This window comes from Cheilinus undulatus, linkage group 14 (assembly GCF_018320785.1).
Source record: "Cheilinus undulatus linkage group 14, ASM1832078v1, whole genome shotgun sequence".
In the NCBI taxonomy this organism is placed as follows: domain Eukaryota; kingdom Metazoa; phylum Chordata; class Actinopteri; order Labriformes; family Labridae; genus Cheilinus; species Cheilinus undulatus.
In genome coordinates, this window is record NC_054878.1 from 23,741,580 (window position 1) to 23,760,811 (window position 19,232).

A 19,232-nucleotide genomic window follows, 5' to 3' on the forward strand; every position below is an offset into this window, starting at 1 on the left:
TCATTCTACCATTCCATTACATTCTACCATTACATTCTACCATTTCAATTCATTCCACCATTCCATTCCATCATACTTTCCATTCCATTCTACCATTCCGTTCTATTCTACCATTCCAATCCATTATACATTCCATTCCATTCTACCAATCCATTCGACTGCATTCCAATCTACCATAGTGCACCACCCCATCCCCCCAAAAAACATTTTTCTAAAGGCCATAATGACTATAATGTTGTATTAAAATGTTAATGTTGAAAAATTTGGGATGCACCTGTTTCAGCCTTAATTATGCCCATTGAAAATGAACACATTTTAGTACAATGCAAATACATTCAAGAACCATATATGTGTACTACCAACCCACTCGCTGGAGCTTGTTGGGACATTTCGCTCCAGTTCTCTTGAATTTCTGCCACGGACATCTTCATATTAGGCTACATATGTCTGCTATTACCTTGCTGGAGTGTGACGTGATTTGTCATGTTCAAAGGTGCGATGGATCGCGTATAAACCAATAGGGTGTCAGAATGGCATTATGTTTATACTTCTCATCCAACCACAATCAAATTCACTCTATCCGGATGGCGTGATTTATCTGGATAGTTTTTTGGGTTTTTTATTTGTGTTTTTTTGAACGATGCCAAGCTGGAATAAAAACAAGCTGAAATTAAATGGGAGTAACGAGGCTATTTTTAAAATGTAAGGAATAGAAAGTACAGATAATTGCGTGAAAACGTAAGGAGTAGAAATAAAAAGTCAGCTGAAAAATAATTACTCCAGTAAAGTATAGATACCCCAAATTTCTACTTAAGCAAGGTAACGAAGTATTTGTACTTAGTTACTTGAACCCTCTGGCTAACAGTGCTTAAACAGGTAGATGATATTATATTTCCACTATAATTCTCAATAAACTAAAACATTTGTTTGGAAATGTAAAAATGCACCTCTTCAGCACCCAGAAGGGTGCTTTAAGTCCTTTTATTGTGATGTGTTGAGCAGTGTGGGAGTGTTCTCCATGTGTGCTTTCACGTGTTTGTGTTTCTGCACCAGTGGCACATCAGAGCATTGTGGTTTCCAATGTGTTTCTTATCCGTGCCACACAGTGAGGCAGTAGTTTAGTAGGACAGTCCTGTGTGCTGTCTGATTCTTTAAAGCACTCATCGGGGTATGACATTATTGCTCAGTGTGCGCATGAGTAGCCTTTCTCTGCGGCACGTCTAGCCCCATATGGACTAGCCTACTGGCCTACTGTACACTGTTGCTAGGTAGAAACTGATATCTGAAATAGATTTAAAAGTGTTATTTAACTGTGGCCTCTAAGAAAGCTTACAGTGAGACTTGGACTTGCATGATTTGTCAAAAAATACAAGTCAACTTCACTACATGTCAAAGCTCAATATACTTTTATGTCTAAAGGGAAGTGATGAGGAAGAATATAGGCCAGTTTACAGCAGGGACAGAAAGTGAGAGAGAGAGTTAATGCGAATGTGCCACAGCTTTTATTCCCGCAGAGAACGTGATAATGAAGGTCTTCTGATTCACTGACACACATTCCCATACAGCCTTGTGGATTTCACTGCAGGGAGACAGAATCACACACATACTAACGCTGCATCTGCTGCTGCTGTGTTGCGAGGAGAGCGTTGCCAGCGAGAGGCGGCGTGTGCCTTTAAATTCCATGACCCACTTTTCACAGCTGGGGCTTGATAGCTGGCTGGCTGGCAGGGAGCGCTCGTGCACGCTGCCTTGAATAATTGGGACTGCAAGGTGAATGTGAGGAGAATAGTTAAGGACGGGAGCTTCCCCTCCTCCCCCACTGGTAGCCAGAGTGCCGGGGTTCAGTCAGCTGGCTGCACACCAGCACATCTCACACCAGCAGTGTCCTCGAGTCGTTGTTGGTCATGGTGTCTCAGAGCATCAACAGTGATGTGAATGGAGACAGTTGTTGGGCAGAAAAAAGGAAAATGAATGGATGCATGAAATGAAATGAGACACGCAAAAGGGAGGAGGTGCTATTTTTATCAGCTGTTAATAAGACAGAAGTCTGTCGAAGCAATCCATCACACCTCCATGTGTGAGATAGCCAAGCAGACCCTACTGTAAATTTCATATCTTCCCATCCCCCTCTCTCTTGATCCTGTTCACCTCCACCCCCTTACTCTCTTCTTCTACTGTTTCCCCTCTCTCCCTTGTGGATGATCCATCACACCAATACTTCAGAGACAGAAAAAAGAGAAAAATGGAACATATTGAGACTAGAAACAGACAGATAGACACTGTATATGACCAGAGTGGTGAGGGGAGAGATGAGTGATAGCATGACGCCAACAGCCTGCATCTTCGGCCCCCTTCGGTTTGGTGATAGATCCCATCTCATCCACTGCTGCATGAGACAAATGCTGGGACGGCGTGTCACGCTGTTATGGCCTGCTCATTCATTCACATGACAGGCAATTCAGCCACACAGCATCACTCAAGAGAAGGCAGAGGAAAGAGGAAAAGGGGTGATGGCACTGTCTGTCACCTTCATTGGACCCCTGCTTGTTTATCCTGCTCATGAGACCTGGTGCATGATGGGTAAGGAGGGCTCTCTCCTATTACTCTTTTATAACAAAGCAAAAAAAAAAAAAAATCAAGTTTGACAGGAATGGTAGTAGAAACAATATAATTGCAATGTAAGGGAGGCCAGGAGAGGTTGCACCACTCTGAGTATTTTCCAGCTTGATTATGTGTTTCTGACTCTTACTGAATATTTCATTCAGCTACTTCAACTTTAATCCCTGGGAAAAACCTTCTTTCGTGGCTTTATAAATACTATATTACACACAAGCATGCCCCATTTACACAACCTGCTTGTGTGCGTGTGCATTTGTTTATGTGAAAACCTGCAGTGCATCTCGTGGGAAATCTTTTTAATTTCACTACACTGAGCCCATTCAATGTTTCCAGCTCTCCAGACATAAATGTTACAACTCTTGCTCTCCAAGCATAAAAAGATGTAGGCGTGTACAACAGCACGCAGACTTTGTTGCAAGCATTGACAGCTATATTCTTGCTTCCAGTGAAACTAGCACTGGAGGCTGCAGAGGATTTGACTGAAGAAGTGTGAAATGCCTTTATGAGACAGTCTGCAGCACTTTCAGTAAGACTGAGGTCAAAGTTTTCATGCCTGTCATGGCTCTGGCCATTACCCTGTTGTTTTTCTGTGTTTCCCTTATGTCCCCTCCTTCTGTCTGTCTTTGTGAGTGTGGTTATGTGCAGCACCTTCTGGCAATCAGCAATCGAGCGCCTGGCTGGATCAGACACTTGTATCCTATCCACTCATCTGCCTCAGTATATAAAGTCTGGTTTCAGATCAACTCGTCCACAGATTACTACATCCTCTCAGTAATAGTGTTTGTCAGTCACTTTGCACAATTTCAGGTCAGAGTATGCTGCTTTTGTATTTCTCCCCCAGTGTTTTCTGATAGTTTCTCTTTGTGTTCAGATCCTGCTACACCTGCTATCGAGACAACCCCTCAAGAAAAACCTACTTAGTCTACAGAAAGTCATCAGTGTCACTATTTTTCAGTTTCCCCAGCTCTACCCAAAACAGCCAGAAACTTTACCACTCCTCAATCTCTACAATAAAACATCTTAAGCTCCCTACTTTGTCTGTCTGCTTCTGGCTCATTTATGCTCCATGTTCAAAACACATACAGGTACGGATTTGCCTGTGTTTCATCCGTTCTCTCTAAGCTTATACGGACCAAATGTAGGAATACCAACTCCTTTCGTGTTGCACAAACATTAACGATGTAAGCTCACCTGGACACAAAGACAGACAACAACAAGAAGAGCAGAGGTCAGGTGGTTCTTTCTTCAGTCTGTGGGACAGACCGAGCAGCTTAAAAGTAGCTCCATGAGAGACGACAACCTCTAGGTGATTTGTTTTTCAAAGTCCAATCCAGGACAACAGGACGTCAGTATTAGAGCAATGACAATTTCAGTACACTTTTTGAGTATTTGCACTTTACTTGAGTTTTTATTTTAGGGAGACTTTTTACTAAAGTTGAATACTTTGTCCACCACTGGACAGTTGTAAAATTTTAATGCGTAGAACATAAATGGGCCTTAAGAAAAACTTCAAGCCATAAAAATTCCATTGTTTCCCCACTCTGCCATCACTAGTAGTAGATGGAGACATGAGGGGACGAGGCTCACTGTTTATTTGGTTTTGGTAAAATCTGAAAATTTTAAGTAAAAGCCATTTGTATAAGCAGTTATCATCTGCAAATAAACTTCATGAGAACAAACACCTACTGTTTATAAAAAAGTTTTTCCAGGATTTTATTTGCATTGAGGAAAAAGAAGGCACAAAATGAAAACGGCAAGCGATAACCCTACTGTGTTGAAAAATGACGAAGCAGAAGGGGGAAGAACTGCAATTCTTCATGTGACCACCAGAGGCTGGATCTAAAGGTTCAATAGTGAATATGTCTGTTTTTACAGCTGAAAAAAAAAACATGCTTACAGCCTGGTTAATAAAAGGATTCTGGTCAAGACAAAAGATTTTTATTCTACAACTATATAGCTTGTTAACCAAAGCCTCACATGGACAATAAGATTATTAAAATCTTAACTGATTTTTCTAATGTGAGACCCCACATGGCGACAAAGAATGACATATTTGTTTTGTTCTTATTGTCTGTCAACAAAACATCACACCACATACCAACGAATTCTGTTCACTGAAAATCAGAGTCTTGTCTCTCAAAATCCCCAATCTTTCATGGTCAGATGCAACTTTGGAGCAAACAAGCTAATGTGGTGACTGTTAGCTACATGCTACACACTGCAGTTGCAATTTTGCCCAGCTACTTGTCAGTTTGACAGCGGTATGTTTTACAGCACACTTGTTATAAAGCCATATTGCTGCCACATTGCTGTTCATCTAACTTTATGTATCATGTTTACTATTGTTGCGATGGCTGAGTTTGTTGTGCTTCCTCCTTCAGTCAGTCTGCTGCCTGACTGGCTTTGGATCCATTTTACTAAACAATCCTGCTCATAGCTGCTTGGCTGTCCTCTGTGCTCACCCCACACAACAGGATTTCTGTTCATAAAAACCGGTACGATTATCTTGTGGTGTGCCAGGCTTTAGCTTCAGGTGTTAAGATGATTCTTGACTTCGGGAGGCAAGAGGGTAAAATGTTTTATTAACATTTGTCAGTTGATAAATTTATCGATGAAACTGTTAATCAGCACATGAACAAGAGGGGCATTTGGTGCTGTGCTGGGGTTATGGCTTAGTGTGTGACACTATAACTGCCATTTATTGGCTTTTTTTTTTTTTCAAATTTTTTGTTGCGTAGTTTTCATTAAAGACATATCTGATGAGCCAGTCTTGATATCATACTGAAAAGATAAACTATGAGGCATTTGTGAGTACTCTTGTTTTAATCATCTGTTGTCACTTTGGTAATCACTGACACTGGCAGCTAAAATTTGCCTGTTGACACGGTCATGCATGTCGTGTGTGCATAAATTTGCATATTAAAGGACAGGCTGAACTGACCAACAGGAGAGCACGTAGTTGTTATTTGCCAGGAGGCTTAAGGTTGCCTCTTTGTGCCTGACATGATTAAAAGTCATGTTGAGGTAACACACCAGCATATCAACCATCTTCAACAGGCTTCAAAACATCTCTCCAGAAACTAGTGAGTGGCATCACTGAGACCATGTCCACATTTAATAGTCTATGGAAAATATCCAGGAACCTCAAAACTGCACTTCATATAGAATTTGAGTTGATTTAAATGGAACATATAATTTAATACTGAACTCAAACTAATTAATTTAGTATAATGATCTGTTATCAAGTTTGCATTTTTAGGAAAAAAAAACATGCGACCAAAACTCTTACGTGGGGTTACTAAAAAGCAAAGATTATGTTTAATTAAAAATGTTATTTCTACAGAGATTTTTCAAATGTTTTAAGCATGATCATAGAGACAATTAGGGCTCATTACTAGTAATTCTGTCATCTTGATTTATACAGGGAAAAGACAAGGCGTTGATAACATCTCACAAAGCTTCCTGTAGATTTTGTGTTTACATGGTTTAGCAGCCCTCAGGCCTATCCAGCAGAATAGGCGAGATTTCAGACAGTAAACACTGCTGCTCTCAACTCTTTGGAGACAATACCACTTCCACCACCCCAGGGATTAATAGCATGGATTTAGAATTAATAGCACTATTTACTCGGGTCACACGGCCATATGTCTGCTAGCCTTGTTGTGTGTGAGCTTCTTGTTTTGGATGTTTGTTTTCTTTGTTGTGATTGGATCTTTCTGTGTGCACCCAGAGGGATGAGATTGGTCAGCTGTAAATGATCTCATACCTAAATACAGCAAGAAGTGTACAGCTTAGTGCCTGTGTTTGTGTGTATGTGATAGCTCAAGGCAGGGCAAGTCTATTTGGACAACATGGGGGGGTCGTCTGTCTATCTGCAGGGGGTGAGTTCAGATCATTCTCCTTTAAGCCATCTGCTTCTAGTAAATTATGTAGAGACAGATAATTAAAGAGGCTATTAGCGTTATGCTACCAAAACAACATACATGTGCTTACATGTGTACTACAGGCAAGCGTAAAACAAATCAGAACAGTCGACAATTATAGATATTTCCTAGAACATTAAAATCCATACATACGAATCTCATCCCATTTAGAGCTTATCACTGCAAAAGAGACCAAAAAAACATGACCTAAATTCACCTCTGAATAACAATAGCCAACAACAAACCACTGATTAAATCCCTGGGTAGCTTATGGCAGGATCTCTTCTTCTCATTGTTCTTTTTTATCAACAAAATAAAGGTAAAATGAGGTTAAGAAAACTCATCTCAATTCAAACCAATGAGAGAAGTGATTTGTTGCTATGGAGAAATGGTCCCGTCTGTCTCTGCCCTAAAAGGTAACATAAGGATATAGATGCGGGGCGACTGAGACAGAAGTAGAGGAGGAGACAAAAAGCCAGACAGAGTCTGTCTTAAAGAAAAAGTCATAAGATAAGAAAACTAAAGGGAAGAAGTCCTAAATTAAACTGGAACTGTCTGATTCAGTCATTGTATTCACTGCTCATCTGTTTACGGCACTGTTATAGTTTATGAATGTGGGTAAATGACATCAGTTAAATAGCTTTTAATTATCCTGGTGTGAGTGAAAAACTAAATCAATGAAGAATCAATCTCACTCACATATTTTCAGGCAAAATAATTACAAAACAGATGATGTGAGCTGTGAAAATATGCAGCCAAGCTGTGAACATCTATCACCACCTCACTGACATCTGTTCATGTGTGTATCCTGCTGATGAGACGAGTGTTTTGTAGATGGAAATGTGTTACTAGAACCAACACAGTTGCAAGATTGTGTGAGGATAATTTTTGCAGCCTATGCATTGTGTACCTTGTCACCTATTGGATTTTCTACTGATGTTCAGCACAAAATAAATGGAGGCAGTGCTGACATAGGTTCCTGTAAAAATGTTGCAGATACGGGTGAATTACAGAGCTGGCTTTAACAGCCTTTTTGTTAGAGATTACAAGGTCCTATAAATTCATTTTCATATAGACTTTATTGTTTACAGATCTTGCAGCAAACTGTTGATCAAGGTTTTGTTTTAGGTCAGATTTTATTTTCTATCCATATGCTGCATCTTGGCCAAGTAATTCAGAATCACAAAGTCTCTGCAGATGACACACAGATTTACCTGCCCTGAGACCTGAGGACTCTAGGAGCGTAGCTCCTGTCAAGAAGTGACTAAAGGTTACCAACAACTCGACAACTCAAAATCTGAAATAATACTCTTTAACACTCAGAACCTCACCCACCATGTACAGTCCAGTCTTGGTACCCACAGCCAAAAATCTTGGAGTAATATTTGATCGAGATCTCACCTTCACAACCCATATCAATAAAGTTGATGCTTTTTTCACATCAGAACCATTGGCAAAATAAAAACAGTACTCACCCCATCAGACCTGGGAAAAGTAATTCATGCATTCATCTTCTTCAGACTAGACTACTGCAACACCCTCCTGTCTGGTATCAATCAAAATCCCTTTCTTGTTTACAGCTAGTGTCAAATGCAGCAGATAGGCTTCTTACTGGTTTTAACAGACCACATCACACCACTCCCATGTTAGCATCCCAATATTAGCTCCCTTTTAATTTTAGAATTGATTTTAAATTTTTACTCATCAATTTCAAAGCACTTAAGAATCTGAATTTAAGCTACTTAACAGAAATTTTAACCCCCTATGTGCCTGCAGCTTTAGATCCTTGAGCAGGGGGCCTCCTGGTCGTTCCAAAGTCGAGGCTCTAAAGTAAAGGTGACAGGGCCTTCTCCATCACGGCTCCTCGACTTTGGAACAACCCTCCTGTGGAAATAAAGCGTTCAGATTCAATCGCTTCTTAAAACTCACTCACAGACTTGCTTTTATGTGATGCCGTCTTCTGTCTTTAATATCTCCTCCCTCTTTTGGTCAACTTTTTTGAATGTCCTACCTCTAATTTTATCTTAAAACTTTTATGTCTACTCTGTTCTGTATTTTGTGCCCTGATTTGATTCTTCTTGCTCTTTCATCTCTTCTTCTTTTAATTGATTTTGGGCTTTTAACCCCTCACTCCACTTTTGTTTTTACCTTTTTGTTTTAATATCTGTTTTAACTGATTATAATCATAATATTTATTACTATTATTGTTACCTTACAGTTTCTACCTTTCTAACTGTTGTACATCGATCTAATACCCACCACTCCTTTTAATCAGTTTTTATCTATTCTTACTGTTTTATCCTCTATTCTGTTGTGTCCTTTCTTAATATCTTTTATGTTCTTACGTCTCTGGTCCTAAGGTTCCGTTTATGTAGTTTGGTTCCTGATTGCCTGGTTAGTCTGGGTTTTTATTTCCATTCTTGATTTACTATATTTCTAGGATACATGATGATGATTTTGGAGTTACAATGCTGAGTTTTTCATGGGTCCTTCTATTGTTGGGGTTTTGGCTTTCTTATTGTGTTTTTTGCTTGTGTTGTGCCACAATATTATGTATTATGTCAAAGCACTTTGTAAACCTCTGTTTTCAAAGATGTTATACAAATAGTGGTTATTATTACAAATAATCAAATTTTTATTAAAAAACTACAACTCCTCTGTCCTAAGAAAACTGACTAATTTTTTCAAAATATACTAGAATAACAGGGTTCACTCCAAAGTACTCTCTGACTGCTGCTTATTAAGTAGTTGATTTTAAAAACTGCACATAAAGACTTAGAAATATATTAAAAACCAAGGGCTTTAATTCCAAATTCTTTGACATAAAAATAGCTGCAGTTTTTTTCCTGGTTTGTTGATCACATCTGCTAAATCAACCCGTTTAATCTGGAAACCTCTCTGACCTCCATCCTGATTGTTCCCGCCCCTTGCTCTGGATCCTTCACCAGAACACACAAACATACAAATGAATCACAGAAGCTGCTTCTTCTAAAATCACTCAGCTCTGTTCAAGGAAAATACACAATAATTGTCTTTCATTCTAGAGACTCAGTGTATACGCCTATTCCCCTCACTGTTTGGATTCATCACTATGTGGGGAGAATCTCAACATCCCTCTCCCTTGGGAACCAATTACAGACAGTTCAAGCAGGCTTTCATCATGAACATGTAAAGGCGGTCAAACACACATGACCCTGAATGTTACCTAAGGCTTAAACCCCTTACCTCAAGACAAAACCCCCAGGCTAAAGATAAAAACAGCCAAAAACAAAGACATCAAGCACAAAAACAGTACAGTACAGAGTAAAGCAGGGGGTTTATTTGTCAGGAGGGCTTAATCAGGGAAATAAGAAGGGGGTGGGGGCTTTGGCTAAACATGCTGAATAAGTTACACTTGCTATTTGAAATCTTCTCTTTTTAAAACCAAATTTCTGCCTCCAACTTTGTCAGACAACACAGAGATATCCTGATGTATGTGTTTATTTGTCTGAGAGTCTGGCAAAACATACCTGCAGGCCAACTCTTCTTCTCTCCTCATCATAGGAATTGCCAAACAGCTGGTTGCCATGGTTGCAGGTTTCTGTGCGCCAATCAGTAGCCATTTTATTGGGGGTCCAGAGGGGGGTGAGCCTGAACAGTCTGGCAAATAGCAGTGATATGAGGGGGAGATTAGCATAAATTCAGCCAGGAACAGTAAAGCCTTGTTCAAATATCACCAGCTTGTTCAAATAACAGTGTTTGATTTATTTTTTTCCTCACATCTCCCTTTGTCTAATTAAAATGGGTTGTAATTCAAAAGAAACAAGTCAATTGGAGTGACCTTAGTTTATTTACATTTTAACTGCAAACACTATATTTTATTCAATTGTGAATTTCTATAGTTGTGTTAAAAATGGATGCATGAAAGCTTCTGTTATTTATGCAGAAATATTCCAGCCACTTAACAATAGCTCATTAAATTTTAACAGCTCTGCAATTAGCTGAATCTTGTGAATTAAATATCTCATCGAAGTATCAATGAATACTAATGAGAAAGGCATTGAACACCCTTAAAAGGAATGAGCACAGGTTTGATGAGTCAAAACATTCATTGTGAAAGGAGAGGGCTCCCCCTACTGGTGGAAGGGATAATAGCAAGTCATTCAAAGGGACCAGAATTGCCTGCTATTGGTTGGTTGCCAAATGTTGACTTACATCCTCAAATTTGGGGCTTTTTTTTAATGTGGAGGACTGTTATATAAACAACATGTACATGATTTTAAAAATGCAAACAGAAAACAGCTGTAAACGATAACATTGCGCCTCCATATTAGCAGTTTCAGTTTCAGGGTCTGTAGTGTTCCCAATGTGACATTGCAAAGGCTTATTGATACACTTGATAAACAACAATATTTATAAGCTATTTGTAATAAATAGACATCTTTAAATGATAACGAGTTAAAACATTTTGCAGACAACACTAATGAACATGTGTGAACCCTAAAGCACACAATAAACACATGAAATCTTACAATCTTCAAACTTCTCTTATTTTAATGTGGAGTAACTGTTCTAACATGAAAGAGATGCTTTAATGACACTAAAAATGTGCCTTTTATGAAAAAAATAACAAAAAAAAAACCCTTGAAGAACAACGCCTAAATAATTGTTAAAGGTGTTTTTACACGTGGGTTAGGTTGCAACCATCTACGTATAATCTGGGGATCAAATGCACTTGATTCATGTTGAGTAAACAAATTATAAAGTATTATGTGTACTTTTGATTACTTTAGTTGAGCCAACTGAACGAGATTTTTGAGCTATGAGCATGTTTTCTTTTTAATCAGAAGTGTATTTGTTGATCTTTTATTACATTTTTACACAAACATCAAAGTCATTTAGAAACATTCAAAAACAAAAAAACCCTCTTGAAATAATATTCTCTGTGGAAAAATACAAAATATATCAATGAATTAAAGAATTTTACAAAAAACTGAAAATGATAAATGTCCACATATTAAAAAAAAACGTAAATTTAATAGCTAATATTTAGCACAAACTTTGATCAATCAAAAAATAAACCAATAAACCAAAGTAGACCCACCATTCCAGAAATATTTAATAATTTGGTCATTATTCTATTATCTGTCACACTTCAAACCTTTGTACTCTGGCTGTTAAACACCACGGGTACCACAACACAATCAAAGACGTGTCCTCATCTCATGCCTGATCCCAGGTGTCTGCTCTGTTCATAAAATTCCAAAAAGGAATCCATAACTCATCAAAATCTTCAACCTCACTTCTTATTATACAAGTTATGTTTTCTAATGCCAGGTTGCAGGACATTTCTTCAACCCATTGTCTAGATTTTGTTCAGCTTTGAGCATGTTATATAAACCCTGTATCATTTGTTTAGTTAATGTTTGTCTGATAACTGAATAAAAAATAATGAAAAATATCCCATTTTTCATTTATGTTTTTTAAACCAAATCAAATAATGGAAAACTTGGATGCTGCTGCTTGTCTGCTTAAAAAGATGATTGATTCTTGAATCTTGGGATGCTTTTCTGAGCATAAAACCTGCGCCGATTTACACATGAAGAATGAAATCAAATTGACTTCTCGTGGACATTTTCATATTCCATTCGTTGATCTCAAGATTAATATAAAAAAAATAAAAAAACATTGTTCCTTGTTTATTTGATTTTGTTTCAGAAATGAAAATGAGCGTTTTTCCATTATGTTATTCAGTTATCAATCCAATATCAACTGAATGAATGATACACAGAATTTATGTAAACCAAATGGAAACATGAAGTATAAAGATGGGCTCCTCAACTCAAAAAGCTGTGAAACTTACTTAGAAACCCTGTTTATGTCTCTTTTAAGTGGAGCCACATTTGTAAGGAACGTGCATTTGTGGGATGAGTATGTGGGTGCGCCCATGAAAAATGGGCCAATTCTGTTCTGCCGATGCCAAACAGCTTTTGCAGTTGTTATTTTCTCTTGTTTAGAGCTTGATGGTCAGGTGCCTGTTTGGCACCTGATTGTCAGCCCCTGAGAGCATGGGCCCTGCTATGATGGTCAGAAAGGCTGGCCACACACTTAGCCTAACGGTTTACAAATCTTAAATGATTTTAAATTTATGGTAGACCATGGACATAAGGACAAATTCAAACATTTTTTCATCTTATAACCTTTAGAGACCACTGAGACCACACATCTTCCAACCTGCCAACGACCTCAGGTGATCACGTGACTTTAAAAGTAAAATAAACATGGCTGCCATCAATGCCCTCGGATTGCCACGTTTGATTGGTCTGAATAGAACCCATGCAACAGAGGAACTCCAAGCTGGTGTTCCACAAAACCAAGTTGCAGCATTATTTGGAGCTAGCCCTAATACCATCTCCAAACTAAAGCACAAGTTCTCTATGGGGATGTCAGAGATGGGCCACAAAACAAGAACACTGTTTCCTCACCCTGTGAGCACTCAGGAACTGTAGGCTGTATGGTTCTTCCACACGCTTCTGAGGCTCCTAAATAAACTGTAAAATTGCCAGTATGTCTTGTTTCTTCAGAATTCAATCATCCAATCCACCAAACGACACCAAATATGAGCCAACGGCAAAATAATCCATTTGGCCTTGGCAGAGAAGATCTGGCAAATTTTTCATGGGCACATCCCGCATACTCAGCTCTGCTGCTCATCCCACAAATGCACGTTCCTTCCACAAGTGTGGCACCTTTTAAAAAGGAAATAAAACAGGCTTTCCAACGGTGTAAGATCTATTGCCAAGAGACACTGTTACAACAAAGAAATAATCCACCAAACACAAATCTAATTTCTTTTTGTGCTAAGTTTATATGACGTAGGGCTCTCATAATTATTTTTAGAGTATAGTAGTTTTGAAATGTGATAAAAAAAAAACTATTACTTCTTGGGCTACTTTCTGGTGTTTTAATGTGGCAGATATGCTGATGATACAAACAATGCAGCAACCAAAGCTATGAGTTAACAAGTCATCCACTCTTACTGTCAACAGATGTCAGCATTACACCAAAGATAAGTCTCAAACCTTGGAGTTTCACTTGCACACCTTTTCTTTTCCGTTTATCAAGCAGTCTTTTATAAATAGCATAAACATGTTTTACAGCTCAATCAACTAACATGAGCTTTCTAAGCTAAGTGAAAGCTAATAATGCAACAACCAGAGCGATAGGTTTTATTTCAGGTAAATGCGTGACTGACAGTGCTAAGTGTGTAAATAGTTAATTCTGTCGTTAGTGTGTGTTTATAAAACGGATTTATCAATTTATTAAATTAATGAGATTAGCAGTTAGCTTGTGTTGTCCCCCACCTGTCCGTGGGAGGGTGCCCGGCCTGGCTCAGGATCAGGTCCCTCGAGCTCCTGCCGTTGATCCCTCTCAGTGACGTCAGGAGAAATGGCGGACCAGGATGGCAGCGACGCATCTCCTCCAGAGTCCCAAGGTGAGTTTCTACGGACAGAAAAGTAACTTTAACAAACTCTATACACGAAAGAGATTTTATACTGACTATTTGAAACCAAGTTGCTCGGGGAATTGCGTCCATGTTGCCGTGGTTTTAACGCTGACGCTGAATTCTCAAGAACTACAGGGAGCCGGGTCAGTCACGGGAGTGGGATTAACTATCAACCGACTCACCCAACCGGCTGCTGAACGTGTATTAAACACAACTTGTGTTGTAAACTAGAGAAAATGTTTTCAGTTTTACCTTTGTCCATGTTGTTGAAAGACCTTTTGAAGTCGTCGAGCTCGGACAGACACCTGTTGCTGACATTTCGTCGAAATGCTCCTTCAGTAGCCTAAACGTGACAGGTGAATAAATGGACATGAAGGCTACAGAGAGCAGGAAGGGAGCGAGGGTTTGTGTCTTCAGGCTAAAAGTTTCAGTAATTTCTCCTGTTTCTATGGACGGTGATAATGAGGATATATTTTCATTTTTTGAGCAGGCTCCTTAACTCCTTACACTTTCTTCAACTCTTGATTCCAGAAACAGCGTTGACACAAGCTTGTAATTGTTCATATCGTCTTTTAAAAATAAAAAACGGTGTGTTGAAAGCCCTCTCATTCCCTCACTGCGTTACAGTTTCACTAGATTATTTGGCAGGCTTCTGTCAGGTTTTATGCAATTTTATCCCATAATGAATAATGAAATCAAAATTGCAAAAAGAAAAAAAAAATGGCGCAAGTTTTTTCTGCTGACTCTCATTATTTGCCCTAAGCGCAAACATCAAAGAAAGGGCCGCGTGTCGCCTGAGGTGTCGCCAAAATCAACAATAAGTATAACTTGTATTCAGTTCAGAAAGCTACTGAATCACACTAGTTAAATATTCAGTAAAAATGTGTAACTTCTGGTCTGGGTTCAATAAGCAGTGCTACAGCAGGTGTTTTCAATTGTTGTATGCCAGGGGTGACGTCACTGATTGGATGCTGCGCTCCGAGTAGCAACTTATCTTTCTGATAGCTATGAATACTTATTAATGTTGAGTTTCTGTTAACAGGGGTGGTTTTAGTTGTTTGGAGGTCCCATTTATATAAAGGTAATCATAATGGGTCAATAAGATATTCTAAAGCACCTTTTTTATTGAATTTCCCTTCGGGGACAAATAAAGTTCTTGTATTGTATGTATTGTATTTTTGAGGTGGTGAAGCCAAAAGACCACAGAACAAGCTACTAACTGAATTAGAAATACCCAACAGTACTTACTCATCACCTCCTAAAAGACCATAATTTCTTTAACTCACATCTAAATATTTTGACATGACTGTAGTCCAGGGTGTAATGTATAAATATGATAAACATCCACCATTCTGCTTCAAAATCCTCATTTTAATTTATTGCATGCCATATTACCATGCAGTAATCCATCAGTCTATTGTTACATTATGCCTGTAGAGATGTATCTCATTTTAATTTGATCTGAGGACATGTTGGTTTTTCTTTTTAGGGGCATTGACCTTGCTGTTGGGGCCAGGGGTCCTCCCCAGTGACTTTGTTTAGATACTCAAAGTCTATTTTTTTGCTTTTTTATTTACTGTTAGTCCCTTATCAGCAATTTAAGACATAATACTTGATGCACAAATGACTAAATCTTGGGGCTGCTTGGAGCGTGAGTCCCAGGTGGGTACCATTGCTTAATGGTAAAACTGCTGATGATGGTGAAACACTAAAATATTGAGCAGTGTAGATGCTGCTGTGTAACTGTATTGCTTTGGAAATAAAAGCATAACATTATAACATATATTGCTCCATTAGATGCCCTTTGCTTGGGTATAAGCATGTTAAATTTCATTGATATTTTCCTGAGTATAGCTCTCAACTCGAGTGACAACTCACAAATTCATTGTTTAGGTATGTTTTAGCTCTTCCGGGTTGTAAATTTTCTTGAGTATGTCATGTTTGGTTAGTCTAATCAGGATAAGTTGGCTTCAGGAGTTAAGCTATACAAACACAGACTATAGTTTACAGACTGGGATTAAAGGTTAAGAATGAAGAAAACACTTGTGAAGAGGTATTTTAGGTACTACTTAGGGTAGTCTATTTTGTGAAACGTTAAGCCTTAAAATTTTGCTGCTAGCTATTCGTAAACAACATCCTTTGATATGCATTATCAATTAGTTAGCTCTCTGGTGTAATATTGTTGAAAAGGAACCCTGCATATTGAGATTTTTTTTACTTTATTAGATTATCATTAGTATCCTTTATATGTATTCAGTAAAAAGAATCACACTACATTTCTACATGGGGTGGAAATTAAAAGATTGAAGTAGTAGAATAAAGAACAAGTTACAGTAATGTATATGGCGAGTACAATCAGAAAAATGTGGGAAGAAAAACAATGCAACCACTGTGCATTTCTACCCAGAGTGCATTGCACTGCAATGGGAGACAACATCTGAATATATTCTGTAAAGTTTCTCAAATTTTGTTTGTTGGTATCCCTGTTAGCTGTTCCATAGAGCACTGGTTCTCAAATTAGGCGTCGGGACCACCTAAAGGGTCACGTGACACTGAGAGGGGGTTGTGAGATGCCTTTAAAAAAAAACAATGATTATTTTTTAAATGATTTCAAATTGCATGTTTTAATAATTTTTGTAATTTTAGTCATACAATTAGTTTTAGATAAAGTCATGGTAATTTGGTGAGATTTAAAAGTCTGCACATGACAGTTCTTGAATGAACATGGCTGTGTTCAACTATGCTTCGACCAACTTCAGTTACGGTGGGGGTCCCCGGTCTCTGGAACAGTTATTTTGGGGGTCGTAGGCTGAAAAGTATGGGAACTACTGCTCTCACAGCTAGTCTTCCTGGGGTCCACATTAAGAAAGACACACACTTTCAGGCGTATCAATGGACATTTATAAACATAACTTGGTAACAACTGTAGAAATCTGATGTACTTCTTTGTAAAATATATACAGTTTTGTCACATCTCTCATTGTATAATCTGTAACATTCAGTAGCTGCCATGCAAATAATGACTGATGTGCACTTTTTCCTGTTTGCAAAACCAGTTGCAATATCTCTCCCAACATCAGCTGACTTATAGATTCTAACTGGTTGCTGTCAGAGGATGCATAGCTCTGTCATGTCAACAGGTGTAAACGTTCTTAAGCTTAAATCTTCTGTTGCCTTCAGCAGAATCTTGAGCTACCTTTTGTCTTTTGGAGTAAGTCCAGTTCTTGAGAGCAGTAACATGTCTAAAATGACTTAGTTCACCCACAGGAATGGTACAATAATGGTTCGTAATCTGGATTGGTGACCTTTTCTCTGGGCTCCAGGATTTTCTGGTGTTAAGGTGTTGTGGAAATCAGCCAAAGCATATGGTGCTGACTCAATATTAGTTAGATGTGACAAAGCTACAGTAATCATCTTGTATGTCCTTTGGCATATTCTTGCAGGTCTCTGAATATAAGTTTTTCTTTTTTGGACAGTGGTAAGAAGTTGCAGCGCTCTGGGTAGCAAGTGAAGTCATATTTTGATTTTGTTTAATTATTTGGAGCAACATTTACAGCCTGAGTACATTCTATGAAAACATAGTCAATGAATTTATCTGAAATCAGCAAAATGTTTAATCTATTCCCATGTCTGTGAGTCTCTGTAGTCAGTAGGTGTGAGAAGGGTGTGTAGCCTAGCCTATCCAGTTTAAGTCAGAGTGTAGGATTACAGCATTACTCTATCCTGCAGGGACAAAGATCAGATTGCTTTTTCATGATCAGCATGTGTCCCCTGAGGAGATGAGGCAGCAAGTTTTGTTCTGAATTTCTGTACATCATCATGGAGGAGCTGTACAACTGCTCTTTTTTTAAAATTAATACTGCACGGAAATATTATCAGGGAATTTCTTAGCAAATATTAATCAAAATTGGTGCTGCGCAATTAAGCACAATGTCATTGTTACAGAGATGATAGCATCTGCAATAAATACAATACAGAAGTCTGAATTTATCACAGTAATAAGGGAAAAAATGTGTGGCAGTGTATCTATGTAGCAATGCTTTCTCATGTACTTTACATTTATTGGATGGGGGCGTGAGTATTCTGGTTATGATTTCAAAACATTCTGATGCTGATAGATAAAGATGAAGCTATCTTACACCCATTATCAGGGAAAATATTCTGATGAATTAACCTTTTCCTGGATTTAGTTTGTACTGAGGTGAAACATATGAAACAGATTTTGTGAAATATGAATTATGGTAGAGAGATGGACATTTTTTGTAGTTTTTTTGTATTTCTTTAAAAAGGACAGCTGAGAGTCACAAAATATGAGGAGGGAGGGTGGATGTAGATATAGCCTACATCAAACAGCATCAGAATCTGGATTGTTCCCTTAACTAGAGATGCAGAGATACTGATACCATGTTTCAGAATTGGTGCTGATACCAAGCCTAAGTACTTGTACTTATAAAACATTGCAGATACTGTACTTGGCATCGTTTTAAAGTAGGGCTGAAACAATTCCTCGAATTATCCGAGTGGTTCAATTCAAAAAATTTCTCGAGGAAAATTATCTGCCTCGAGGCTTTGTTTAAATCAGCCCTGTATCTATATATATACACCCATGCTGTAAGCTTGGACATCGCACCATGTGTTGCATGGCGTGCTGTGTTTTGCACGGACTGCTATTTGTGTTGCACTATGCACTTGTTTTTGCCGTTACTATAACGTAACATGCATGATACGAGGCATGAAAACCACAAGGGAAGAGAAGTTGATGCAGTGATGTTTACAGGTACTCGTCCTGCGTCTTTACGCATCCACTGGCTGTGGCTTCATGGCAGATATGGCGCCATGTCTGCAACGGTGAACCTACGCAGATCTCCGAGTTTACGCGCTGCCTGCATGACTCGCTGGTGTGAGACAGCGCTCAGTTTGTGTCTGCAGACTTCAGGGCATTTCATAAACTTCTCTGATTGACCTGATGGTTTTACAGAACACCGTCAGACTCACGATTCAAGTCCTGTTTTGGTGCTTTCCCTCTCTCTCTCTCGTGCGCATGTTATACCTTTAATGATAAATTGTTTAAATTCAACGCACTGACGTCTTGATTACAGCGTATTTTTCAAAAAGTTTCAGCATCCTGAATAATTTGATAAGACTTATATTGATAATAAATTGACACCAATTAAATAGAAACACACTATTGCCACAGACAGTGA

The 19,232-nt window shown here is 38.5% G+C and overlaps 2 protein-coding genes across 4 annotated transcripts in view; one reads left to right on the top strand and one right to left on the bottom strand.

Moving 5' to 3' along the window:
• The window catches only part of si:ch211-57i17.5 (usherin), a 60,365-nt gene extending 46,344 nt beyond the window's left edge, over nucleotides 1-14,021 (bottom strand). Inside the window, exons 1-2 of the mRNA XM_041805550.1 lie at nucleotides 13,886-14,021; nucleotides 10,052-10,181 (exon numbers count right to left, since the gene is read on the bottom strand). The gene's annotated coding sequence lies outside the window, so the exon portion shown is untranslated. The remainder of the gene's footprint in view (nucleotides 1-10,051; nucleotides 10,182-13,885) is intronic.
• The window catches only part of map7b (microtubule-associated protein 7b), a 45,276-nt gene continuing 39,992 nt past the window's right edge, over nucleotides 13,949-19,232 (top strand). For all 3 annotated transcript variants that reach the window (XM_041805546.1, XM_041805547.1, XM_041805548.1), the window contains exon 1: nucleotides 13,949-14,016. In XM_041805546.1, the coding sequence (XP_041661480.1) occupies nucleotides 13,971-14,016 (46 nt within the window). In that variant the 5' untranslated portion in view covers nucleotides 13,949-13,970. The remainder of the gene's footprint in view (nucleotides 14,017-19,232) is intronic.